This window comes from Delphinapterus leucas, chromosome 7 (assembly GCF_059928025.1).
Source record: "Delphinapterus leucas isolate spDelLeu-1000000601 "Yukka" chromosome 7, BTC_Dleu_Yukka2, whole genome shotgun sequence".
Classification (NCBI taxonomy): domain Eukaryota; kingdom Metazoa; phylum Chordata; class Mammalia; order Artiodactyla; family Monodontidae; genus Delphinapterus; species Delphinapterus leucas.
In genome coordinates this window covers 101,714,921-101,727,209 of record NC_143135.1, presented here as the reverse complement: position 1 = coordinate 101,727,209, position 12,289 = coordinate 101,714,921, and the positions used below count along the sequence as shown (strand labels likewise).

The 12,289-nt window shown below is 56.9% G+C and overlaps 1 protein-coding gene across 1 annotated transcript in view; it reads left to right on the top strand.

Annotated features, from left to right (window-relative positions):
• Nucleotides 1-12,289, top strand: part of KIRREL3 (kirre like nephrin family adhesion molecule 3) — an 82,639-nt gene that overhangs the window by 45,452 nt on the left and 24,898 nt on the right. The window contains exons 2-3 of the mRNA XM_089915899.1: nt 334-491; nt 6,590-6,740. Of these exons, the coding sequence (XP_089772025.1) occupies nt 334-491; nt 6,590-6,740 (309 nt within the window). The remainder of the gene's footprint in view (nt 1-333; nt 492-6,589; nt 6,741-12,289) is intronic.

Below are 12,289 nucleotides of genomic sequence, written 5' to 3'. Positions count from 1 at the left end.
GAGGCCCGCGTACCGCAAAAAAAAAAAAAAGCAGTCCAAGAAGCCGTGCCGTGCTTCCCGATCTGCAAATCACAGCTAATGACACCTGCCCTGTCCCCTCACGGGCTGCCGCACGCGGGGTGAAATGATGACATGAGAGTCCTCTGCAAATAAACACGCGATGCCTGTGTCAGGATTACTGCTGTTGTTGCTGTTATTGTTATCCTACAAGGGGATTATACATTTTATTAAAGAATGATAATTACTGTTGGTCATCGGCTCCATAAAGTCCACCCAGCCCTGCCCGAGGGGAGGGGCGCCCTCAGCCTGACCTCTCCCCTCCTCTCCCCGCAGTGCCACCTGATGACCCCGTCATCCTGGGGGGGCCTGTCATCAGCCTGCGGGCCGGGGACCCCCTCAACCTCACCTGCCATGCAGACAACGCCAAGCCTGCAGCCTCCATCATCTGGCTGAGGAAGGGAGAGGTGATCAATGGAGCCACCTACTCCAAGGTGAGGCGGGGTGGAAGGAGGGGAGGGGCTGCAGGAGGGGCCGGCTCTCCCCATCTCTCTGCAGCTCTTGCTCTGCCTGTATGATTTTCTGTCACCTTTTGTTCCTGGCTCGTTGTCTCTCTCTCTCTCTGTCTTTTCTCTCGTGCGCACACTGTCACTTTTTCTCTCTTTTTCTCTCTCGTGCTCTGCCTCTATTTATCTGACCTTTTCTGTCTCTCCTCAACTTTCTCTCTTTCCTGGGGTAAGGCCCTATGTCCAAATATGTGCCATTGGCGGTCAGAGCTTCACCATATGAGTTCGGGGGTGGGGGGGACACAATTCATATACAGCAGGGACCTGCCGGGTCTGACAAGCTTTAAACCTGTGACTCGGGGCACACGGAGAAGGCTGGATCCTCCAGCCATACTCATATGGCATCTGCTCCGGGGGCTGTCAGAGCCCAGCCCTCTGCTGCCCCCTCTTTCCCCAGGACTGCAAGTGCCATTGACCTAGGAACTTCTGAAGTCCCAAAGGCAGAGCAGCCCCAGACAGGCTATGCAAGAGAAGGGGCCAGGGACATGAACATCTGAGAGAGAGACAGAGACAGACAGACAGGGAGAGAGAGAGGTTGAGAGGACCCACGAGTACACAAAGTCAAGGAGGGTCCACCGTCTACAGAAAAAAAATCCCACAGGGCGGCCCTGAAAGCCCTCATAGCTGAAGCCTCAGTATTTATCACATGGTGGGTGGTTAAGCCCGTGGACCCAGGGGGCTGGGAAGCCTGAATCCAGGCTCTGCCTCCTTCTAGCTCTGTGACCACGGGCAAGCTCCCTAGCCTTGCTGTGCCTGAGAGTCCCCATCTCTACCACAGGAGCCACGGCACCTGCCTCAAAGGCTGGTCGCGAGGCTTGAATGAGCAGAGTGCCGGGCAGAGGGAAGCAAGGCTGTTAGGATCACTGCCTTCCCTCACTTGATCCGCAAGGTCCCCACTGTGCACCCTGCCATCCATATTTCCTGGGCGAGTGTGACAGTGTCATAGTAGAGCAGGCCCCACGATCCTACCAACTTGGTTCAAACCTGAGCCCCATCGCATATTATGGTAACTTCAGCTCTCCGCCTCAGCTTCCCCATCTGCAAAATGGGAGGATGATAACTGCGGACCCCTGTTAGGATTCCTTTGAGACGTAGAAAGAATAATGCGTTGAAAGCACTGGGTAAAGTGCCTGGCGTAGAGTCAGGGCTTCGTAAAACGTTCGCTGGTATTACTGGGCCCTTCCTGCCCTTCCTCCCAGAGCCCCGTCTGGCTTACCCTGTTATCCCTCCCCAGAGGTCACACAGCAGCCCAGGTTTCGTGGGGTGTTCATTTTGCTCCTCCACCGTGCAGCCAGCAGGGGAAGGATGGGCTGGTGGGACTGAGGATGGCATCACAGAGGATGGCTAGGTCCCTCGCCCTGGGAGAATCCTCGGGAAGAGGATGCACCAGCACAGGCTGTGGTGCCTCTCCCTGGACCCACGGCCGCCAGAGCCCTCGCGGCCCGGGTGCTTGGGTGAGGGACCGCAGCTCCCAGCAGGTGTCTGGCTGCAGAAGCAGGGGAGAGGATGGCGGGGCCTCTCTCCAAGTCCTCTCTTCCCGGACACCCAGCCTCAGGCCGTCTTCTCCGGGCCTGGCACCAGAACCGAAGCCACCTGGCATTCATCGGGAAGGCAGACCAGGGGACGCAGGACAGGTTGTGGAAGAGGAGAGGAGACAGTCTGGGCTGAGGCCAGAGAGAAGTCTTCCCTGGGAGCCAGATCCCCGCTCCACCTGCTACTACCCCAGCAGCTGCCACATCGGGGGTGAGGCCTTGACCCGGATGCACACAACAGGGGGAGGGTCGCTTGGCCTTAGGATGTACAGTTGTGTACATCTCTGCCCTCCAGCCCTACCCCACTGCTTCCTCCAGCTTCAGACTGCTGCCTGCCCAAGGGGCCACCCACCCACCCCCAGGACCAATGAGCCTCATTAGGTTCCACGCTGGGCCCTCACTGGAGCCCAGCTCTGCAACCTCTCCCCTCCAGTCACCCCAGTACTCCCCATCTCATCTGTCCATCTTAGGGGCCAAGAGTCTCTACTCGGTGTGCAGCTGCCACTCATCCTGGCCTTCTTTGTGAAGAGCATCCTTCCTGGCCCCAGGGAACAAAACTGGGGTTGGTCCCTGAAGACACAGGGTCTGGGGCAAAAGGCACCATGCAAACCTCCACCTTCCCTGACAGCCCTCATTCAAACCACATAACAGGCACCGATGGAGTCCCCAGGCAGCTATAAGAAGGGGAGGCAAAGAGAGGATTAAAAAAACTTGAGGGACATGGCAGGTGGGCGAGGTGAGTGAGGAGGGAGAAGAGAGGAGGCCTTGTTGCCAGGCAATCAGGCAGGCTCAAGCCCTTTCCAGGCTGTTTGCATATCAATGAACATCCTATATTCAGCACCAGGTTTGGGCCACCCACCCAATGCATTCCCTCCAAACCTCCATCCTCCCTCAACTGTGGTCACGAGGCCTCCCAGCTCTTGGGGCTCAGCCTGGCTCTCCACTGCCCAGCTGAGGCTCCAGGGGCTCTGGAAAGAGCAGAGTGGTGGCAGCTGCCCACACTGGATAGACTCACACAGGGTGCAGTCTGCCCCTGGCCAGCCCAGCTCCCCCACTACCGCTGCCAACTGAATGCCAAGTGCCTGCCCTCAGGGGTGGGACAGGGGGGCTGGATGCACAGACAGGAAGCAGCACAGCACAGGCAGGGTCCAGAGATGAGCCCTAAGCCTCCCACAGACACTGGGACAGTCAGGAAGGCTCTTTGGAAGCAGTTAGTGGACCAGAGGCCGGTGGACACGCACACAGGCCCTGGCATGTTCACCCCAGTGCAGGTGAGGTATATAGGCCCCGCTCCTGGTCCATATCTGCACACACAGGTGGCACCCGCAGGAGAGGCCATCAGGGTCACACTAGTGCCCACCAAGCTGGAGGGAACGCTGCCCCAGGCCTTGGAGGTGGTGGCCCCAGAAACAGTGATTCACCACTAGTAACCCACTTACCCTCCTGAAGCTGAGTGCGTGCTTCTGAAGGTTTCTCAAGCAGAAGGTGGCGGCCTGGAGGTGCGTCTCCAGAGCCAAGTTCAGGGGAGGGAAGGGGCAGGGAGGACGGGGAAGTGACAAGAATCAGCAAACGAGAGAGTGTCCACCTGGCCTGGACCTGGAGGCCACAAAGTCCCAGGGTTTCATTTGCATGTGAGGACAGCGGAGGTTTATAAGACAGGAATGATGGAAAAGAAAAGAGAAAGGAGAGGTGAGGAGATGCGGAAGGAACGAACAAGGGACGGAGGAAAACCAGGGTGAGAAGACCAAGGCCCCCTCTTCGCCCTGCGCTCGGCTCCCTCCCCAGGAACGCGTTGTGGCCTCGCCTTCACACCCCCCCGAGCGGCGTGGGGAGCGGGCGCTGAGCTCTCCCCCGGTTTAATGAACACATCTCCCCTTCTCTAATTAGGCGGAACAAACAACTTGAACCAGAATTTTTATTTCCCAGAAAAGCACGCGCCCGGACACAGTAAATGTGTCATTAATCATCACTCTGGACGAGGAGCGCCCCGGGTGCGGGGAGCGGGCAGCAGTCGGGGCCTAATTAGGAGCTCGGCCCGGCTCCCCTCCCACCGGCCCCGCACCCCTCAAGTAGATCAGTCTGAGGGGTGCCGGCAGAGTAAAATTTATGTAAATGCCCCTCGTTAGCACCACGGAAAAGTAAAGAAAAAGAGAGGGGGAAGAACAGTACGATCTCCCTCCCTCCTCAACCCCAGCCCCGAGGTCTTTTTTACATCCAGGAAATTGTTGATTATCGCTTGGCTATTTATAGACGCGGGAGGTCAGCAGAGCCGGAGCCAGCAGGTTACGATGGTGCGGCCGCAGCTCCCTGCTCCGGCTGGGCGGGGCTGCACCGCCCGCGCGCCAAGCCCTACCCCCGGGGGCCGGCCTCCAGGTTAGCGCCCTGGCCCTGAGGCTGAGCTCAAGGCCCTTACCCCACCGGCTCCTGGGACTGACCGTATCACCCTCCCCCAGCCCCTCTCCAAGATCCCTCTGCCCAGGGCTGAGACCATCACCCCACGTCCCAGGAGAGAATATGGACGGGAACAGGCCTGCGCCCAGGCCGTTCTACAGCAGAGGAGAAACAGGCCGGGACTACTGCCCTGCTCTGCGGATCTCTCCGGCATCTGAGTCTGGCTTTGTCTACAGCAGGACGCGCCGTTCTGGACCGAAGCTCCCGTCCTGTTCTCCTAGTGTTGGAGGGTACTGAACTGAGGACCTAGAGGCAGGGTCCAGCCGCCTGCATGTCACTGCTAAACTCGGAAGCTACTTAATCATCTAACTGTTCCCACCTTTAAGTGGGGATCACACCACCCGGCTTCCAGGTCCTCAGGAAGCTGCAGTGGGAGGGTCATGGGCTCAGGGCTCACCATTCTCAAGTGCAAATCCCAGCCCTGCCCAGCAAGTTCCTGAGTCACTTTGAACTCAGTTTTCTCTTCCGTTATTTAGGAGACAAGGCTCCCTTCCTTCCAAGGTCCTGTGAGGATTAGAGAGGATGTCATGGTTATTTTCAGGGAGGTTTTGAGGAAGTAGAGTCTGTCCATCTGTCCCTTGGCTCCAGTCATGGCAAAGTAAGACTGCATCCGGCACCCCCTGCTGCAGGATCAAGTTCCTTCCTGGGGTGTACTGAGCAAGTCCAGTCTCCCCACCTTGTCCCCTGAAGTGACCCTCCTGCACACTGCACCTCCCCAGTATGCACCCACCTTCGTGGGCCACCAGGGAGCTCAGGGTGCGGGGCAGTAAATGGCTGGGGAAGTAGCTGGAAGGGGGCTCAGAGGAGGGAGGGGGTAGCGGCAATGATGGGGAACAGCAGCTGTGAGGAATGACCTCGTGGTCGTGGGGAAGACAGGAGACCTTTAGGCTTGCGTTAGTTTCTAGGGCCACTGTAACCAAGTACCACAACTTGGTTCTTCAAACAACCAAAATGTGTTGTCTCACACTTGTAGAGGCGAAAAATCAAGGTGTGGGCAGGGCTGTGCTTCCTCCAAAGGCCCCAGAGGGAGAATCTTCCTGCCTCTTCCAGTTCCTGGGGGCTCCTGGCTTTCCTTGGCTTGTGACAGCATCATTCCAATCTCTGCCTCCTTCTTGCCATGGCCCCCTTCCTTGTTTCTCCCTGTGTCTTTTCCTCCTCTTACAAGGACACCAGTCACTCGATTTAGGGCCCACTCTACATCCAGGTTGATCTTGTCTCAAGAGCCTTAACTAATTACTAGTTACTTAACTAAGTTGTGAAGGCCCTATTTCCAAATAAGGTCACAGTCTGAGGTTCTGGGTGAACATGAATTGGGGGGATAATATTCAACTCACTCCAAGACCCTCTTACTTATATTATCACCAACTTGAAGTGAGTTTGATCAAGCTCCATAGCCTCTCTTGATCACACCTGTTTTCTCACCTGTCAAATGAAAGACGATGGCATCTGTCCCGCCTGTGGCTTGGTCCGAGCTCTAATGAGGTCAGGAAGTGAAACGATTGAAAAGTTGAAAGGGTTTGTACAGGTAAAGTAATGAAATGGTCAGTGTGCATTGATTCTGCCCACATCCCTCCCAGCCCCGCCCTTACCCCCACCCCCCAATCTGCACCCCCTTCTACAGCCTGCGTCATCCCCAGGGGCCACAGCACCTGCATGTAGCCCCCCATCTCAGAGCTTCCTGCAGACCCAGAGACACCCCCAGACCAGAGGCAGAATAGTTACAAGTTCACTTCTACATAGAACCTGGTTTCCGTCAGGCCCAGCCTGGTTTCTTTTATGTGTCAGGGTGGGCAAGTCCAGGCTGATTTTCACACATGCTGGAAAACTTTCCAGTTCCTTTTTCCAGCCGAAGCCCAGCACTCATCTGGGCCAGGGAGCCAACGGTAACCCCTGGCTCTGCATGGAGACGGGCTCCCCTGGGTGTGTTGAGCTGACCCACCTCCATCCACAGGGCTCCCTCCTCCTCTCCAAGACTGGCACGTGACGCACCCAGGCCATCCCAGCTGAGTGACAAGTGACAAGGGCCTTCTCTCCCCCCTGCAGACCCTGCTTCGCGACGGCAAGCGTGAGAGCATTGTGAGTACCCTCTTCATCTCCCCCGGCGATGTGGAGAACGGGCAGAGCATCGTGTGCCGAGCCACCAACAAAGCCATCCCCGGAGGGAAGGAGACCTCGGTCACCATCGACATCCAGCGTGAGTACTGACCCAGCCCAGGGTAGGGACCACCCGGCACCCCCTGCCCGGAGCACGGGTGGGGGGATGTAGCCAGGCCAGAGCCATACCCCTGCAGGAGGGCTGGAGACAGGACCTGGGTCAGTCAACCCTGGGGACTAGCGGATTTGTATGGGCACCCAAAGGACCATCTTGTCCTTCTTACTGTCAGAGATGAGGGTGACAATCTTCTTAAAAACATCACTGGGGACTTTGCTGGCGGCCCAGTGATTAAGACTCTGCGCTTCCACTGCAGGGGGTACGGGATCGATCCCTGGTCAGGAAACTAAGATTCCGCCTGCCACGCAGCGCGGCCAAAAAACAAACAAACAAACAAAAGAAAACATCACCGATGAGGGTCCTTTACAAACGACAAGTTGAAGCCCCATTTCCATACCTGTATAAGGTAGAACTTCCACACCGACAAATAGGGTGGTCAGCCGTGGCAGTGCCGCCCAGCCAGGAGGCCTCACACCCTCCCTTGGAGAGGAAGCCAGAGCAGAGGTGCTGGGAGCAGAAGGGGCACCCAGGGCTCCAGAGTGGAGGCACGGCACCAGGCCCTGTCCTGGCAGCGTCGGTCAGGGAGAGAAGAGGAAGAGGAAGAGGAGTCATCACTCAGTCAGCTCGTACTTTGCCCGTATCATCTCATGTAATCTTTTTATTTTTATTTTTTGGCTGCATTGGGTCTTCGTTGCTGTGCACCGGCTTTCTCTAGTTGCAGCGAGTGGGGGCTACTCTTCGTTGTGGTGTGCGGGCTTCTCATTGCAGTGACTTCTCTTGTTGCGGAGCACGGGCTCTAGGCGCGCGGGCCTCAGTAGTTGTGGCTCGTGGGCTCAGTAGTTGTGGCTCGCGGGTTCAGTAGTTGTGGCTCACGGGCTCTAGAGCGCAGGCTCAGTAGTTGCGGCTCACAGGCTTAGTTGCTCCGCGGCATGTGGGATCTTCCCAGACCAGGGTATGACTGCGGTCCCTATCTGGGAAACCGAGGGCCCCCAGTCCACACGGGTTTCTGAGGTGGGCAGCCAGCTCTCCAGAGCCCACGCTGGGAACTCTTCTTGTAGGCGTCCACACCGGGAGCCCTCAGCCAGGGTCAGTTATTACGACGAGCATGAACAGTGACACTTTAAAGCTCCTCCAGCATTGCATTCCCAAAGTCCCTAAAGGAGACTCCTGAAGGTCTAAAATCTCTCTAAGGTACCCGTCGGCCTCCGCGAACAAAGGTGAGCTCAACACAGGGCCCCAGCAGCTTTGCTCTCCATACTGGACTGACTTAGGTTGGAAGTGTCAGCCCCCGGAAGTTGACTCTTCTTCTCTTAAACCCCCCCTCCCTGCCACAGAGCATGAGGCCACCATGAGCTGGTGGCTTTGGTTGGAGTCTCTGAAGGACAAGGCCAGAGCTGTAGGTCGGCATTTGTTTCTTCCTTGTCATTTTACTCATTTTAATTCAAATCCACCTAGAAACACCTCCCAACAGCCCTGGCTCATCTAAGTGCCTGCATTCTGTGCTCCACGTGGCTCTCCAGGGATCTGGGGTCTGCAGGGGCCGTGTCCTAGGGCTTCCAGAGCCTGTCTTGGGAGCCAGAGAGCAGACTTCTCCCAGTGTCTGGAATCCTGGCAGGTGACCTTTAGGTTCCAGAGGGCAGAAGAAACTGTTGAAACCCTCAAATGGGCTTGCTCCGGACACCTAGACACAACAGCTGAGGCCTTGGAGAAGGGTTTGTATTTGCCATTTTCACCAGCTGTTAACACCCCCCCACCCCCACCTGTACCAGGCAGAGGACTCTGGCCAGGTCTAGGACCAGGGCGTTGGGAGGGAGGCCCTCGCTCTGAGGGTCATGTAAGTTCAGGGTCACGCTGAGAGGGATGCCTCCCTCCCCAACGCCAGTCCAGGCCTTGGCTCTCCACAGCCGCCTGCTTCCTCCGTGCAGCAGGCGTGGCATCAAGCAGCAGGCCCAGCTACGGAAAGGAAGCAAGATGCTGGAGGATGGAGTGGTCCACATCCAGAGAGGCTCCACCACCCACGAGCCATGCGGGCCTAAGCTGGACACCTCACCACAGACATGCCAGTTCCTTGTCTGATCTGATCGAATGACATCCGAGTTCTCTTTTTGCCCTGAGATTGACCGTGAATCAGAGCTTTCTCCAGATACAAGCCAAATGTGGGAGGAATGAGGGTGGGAGACACAGACATCCAAGCCTCCTATAACAGGCTGCCAGTCGTGGTCACTGTGCAGTGCCTCCCTCCTTCGCCCACCAACCCCCCAGCTGGTCAGGAGACCTATGCCAGCCACGGAACCCTCACAAAAGAACCACCTGGGTGGCTCCTGGGCCCTGGCAGGAGAGACCCAGGGCAAGGGGTGTTCCTGCTTCCTCCAGTCCGCTATCCGTCACACAGCAGAACCTCTTCTGTCAACAAGAAAGTCATCATCATGACAACAGCCCACCAACTACTAAAACACATTCCTCTAAACACACTCTAATGAGATGATCAATTTACCAGGGCACACAGATGACAGTCTGCACAGGAGGAGGTCGCCGGCCTTGCCAGGTCTCTGGACTTTGCTGGCCTTCTTTCCAGGGACAACTCAGCCACCTGAGGGGGGAGGCATCGGGAATGAGGTCGGGCTGAGGTTGAGAACCCAGGTGCCCGGTTTCCTAGGTGGGCCCCGTCCAAGGCAGTCTAGCGTCGTGGTTAAACCCATAGCATCCTTCCTGGTTTGAATTCTGGCTCTGCCACTTACTGAGTGATGCCAACCTGGTCATTTAACCTCCTTGTGCCTCGGTTTCCTCATCTGTGCGTGGAGGTAGCAGCGCTTGGCTCACCCGCTGGCTGCGAGGATTACATTAAACCATTCAGGTGGCGACCCTAGCACAGCGCCCGGCACCTGTCAGCTGCTGTTACCGTGCACAGTCATGGGGGTGCAGCTGCCCCTCCCCGATGCCCCCAGCCCCAACAGGGGGAGGTCTGCATCCATTTGTCCCCTCTCCTGAAGGTGTCTGCGTGCGCATGCCGAGCAAGAGAGCACGCTCTCGCCACGCCCTCCCTCCTGCTCTCCCCCTGCCCCCGTGTATCCCTTTGTTCATTCAGTAAGCATCCAGCTGTTCACTGTGGACACCACGGGCTGGATCAGAGCTGCCTTTCCAAACCTGCTCATTTTCTCAGTCAACCAAGAAGCAACCAAACTCAGCAAAAACACATTTGTTGTTTGTTTCCCTTGGTCTTTAGATGTTACCCAACGGAAGACAAAGCCCCCAGATTGAGTAATGGGAGAGAAAGCTTAACACCCCCAAAGCCTTGCTACATCTGGACTCTGCATACAGCTGCCAAGTTTCAAATGGATGTGCTATAAAATCACTGAATCATGGAGTTTCTCTTTTCTCACCCCCTCCTCGATGTAATACTTCCCCTGAAAACACACACACACACACGCACGCACACACACGCACACACACGCACACACGCACGCACACGCACGTGCACACACACACACACACACACGCACACACACGGGCAGGTTGCTGATGGAAACACTAACAGACTCTCAGCTGTGACATCTGTTCAGTGTGATCTCAGTTCCACCAGCTACATCAAAGCGGCCCCCCTGCAACTTACTCAGCTGACATCACAAATGGGATTAAAATCATGTTTAATAGTCGGATATGACATAAACTATTTATACCTCTGGAGCATGGTAGACTACTGAGAATTCATATCCTGCACATGCAGAGGAGAGGGGTGGAGAGACGAGCATGGGCACCTCTGGGCCTGGGGTGGAAGCACAGGTGAGACTGGCAAGTGTGGAAGCTTCCCAGGGCCTGTTCGCTTGGGTACCGAGCATGTTGCGAAGAGGTAGGGAAGCTGCAGGAGAGTGGTGCCCACAGGATAAACTGAGAAGGGCAGCTCTGTGGTGCAGAAGGGGAGCAGGCAGCCCGGAGGGGGTCCTCCATCAGGTGTGTGCCCCATCTCCCAGCCACCAAAGCCTCATCGCTTTATAAAGCACATCCAGGTGGGGGCAGACCTCCTGCAACTACCCCGCAGGTTCTGTGGCGGGTTTCTAGAGGCCATTGAACTAGCCCTGGAAGCCGGTGGTCCTCGGCTGGGTGGGCCGGCACCAGGGTGACGGGCAGAAGCCGGGATGAGGCTGCAGGGTTCTGGGGGTGCAGCTCTCCTGGGAGGTGTGGGGAGAGCTCTCACGGAGAGTCCTGGCCACACATCTTTGGGACCACTGGAATTACGCTTTAGAAACCAAGATTGAGATCACTGAAGTACTTCCCCGGTAATTAACTCTCCAGAAAAAGGCAGACAAGACAGCTGTTCCAGTAGCAGAAGCTCGTGGTCCCCAACCAGAACCCGGGGATAATGTGGGGAGAACAGCCCCAGCTCAGTCTCTACCTGCTGCTCAGGAGCCAGCATTCTCTCCCGTGTCTTAAGCTGTCTGCAGACCCCAGCCCAGACCCTGTGGGTCATCTCCCTGCCCCGGTGCCCCAGCACTGGCAGCTCGAGCACCAGCAGGGCACAGGGAGGCCAAGTGGCCAAAGGATCCCAACTCCGGGAAGGGGGGGTGAGGCTCCGTCCACGGCTGGGCGTCTGCACAGACGACTCTCTGAGGGGCTCGGGGACCACCCTGTCGTCTCAGCCAGGAGCTGGGCCAGGCGGCTGGGGTCTCGCTCCCCCGGTGGTACCCTTCACATGCACTTAGAGGGGTCAGCGTTTTCTCGATGGTCTCTGAGAAACCGACTTCCTCACTCCTTTTTCTGAAAATGGGCTGAACCCCTGGAAAGTTCTCATGCCCTTCCAGCACATTGCCGTGCTTACTGGTGAGGTCGGGCTAGAAGACGTGGCCCCAGGGCCTGGCTAGGACACAGGGACCAAGCTGCCCTCTTCAGTCAGCCTGGAGCCGAACTCCAGCCGGACCTCCAGGACCCGACAAGGAAGAAGGGCGGGCACTGGCTGTCATCGCCCCTCCCCTGAAGCGCAGATGCCTGGGGTGCTGGGGCCTGGGCGCGTGCCCAGGAGCTCGAGGATGCCCAGCTTTTAGAGCAGGTGCCGAGGCTGCTTCCCTGGAGCTCAGGAGGGCCAGGCTGCCTTGACGCCTCTCTCTGGGCTGATTCCCCACCTCTGATCTCTGCTGTCGATCCCTCCTCCTCTTGTTCCCATCTCCAGGTCACTCTGTGTCTGTTTCTCCCTCTTTTCTCAGTTTCTCATCATTTTGTTTGGTCTTTCTCCCCAGCACCCTATCATTTTCTGTCTCCATCTGTTTAGTCTCCCTTGGTCTTTTTGCCTTAAGTCTAAATTTTTTGTCTGATTGTGTGTCTCTGTGTACATGTCAGTCTCTCTCTGAACCTGTCCATCTCTGCTCTCTGCTTCTCTGGGTTTCTGCCTCTTTTTCTTAGTCTGCCTCTGCACTTTCTCTCTCTCTCCCTCTCTCTGTGTGTCTCTCTCTCTGTGTATGTCTCCCTCTCTCTATGTCTCTCTCTCTCCCTCCCTCATCTCCATGTCTCTCCTACGTAGGCGTCTCTCTGCCTGTCCCCCC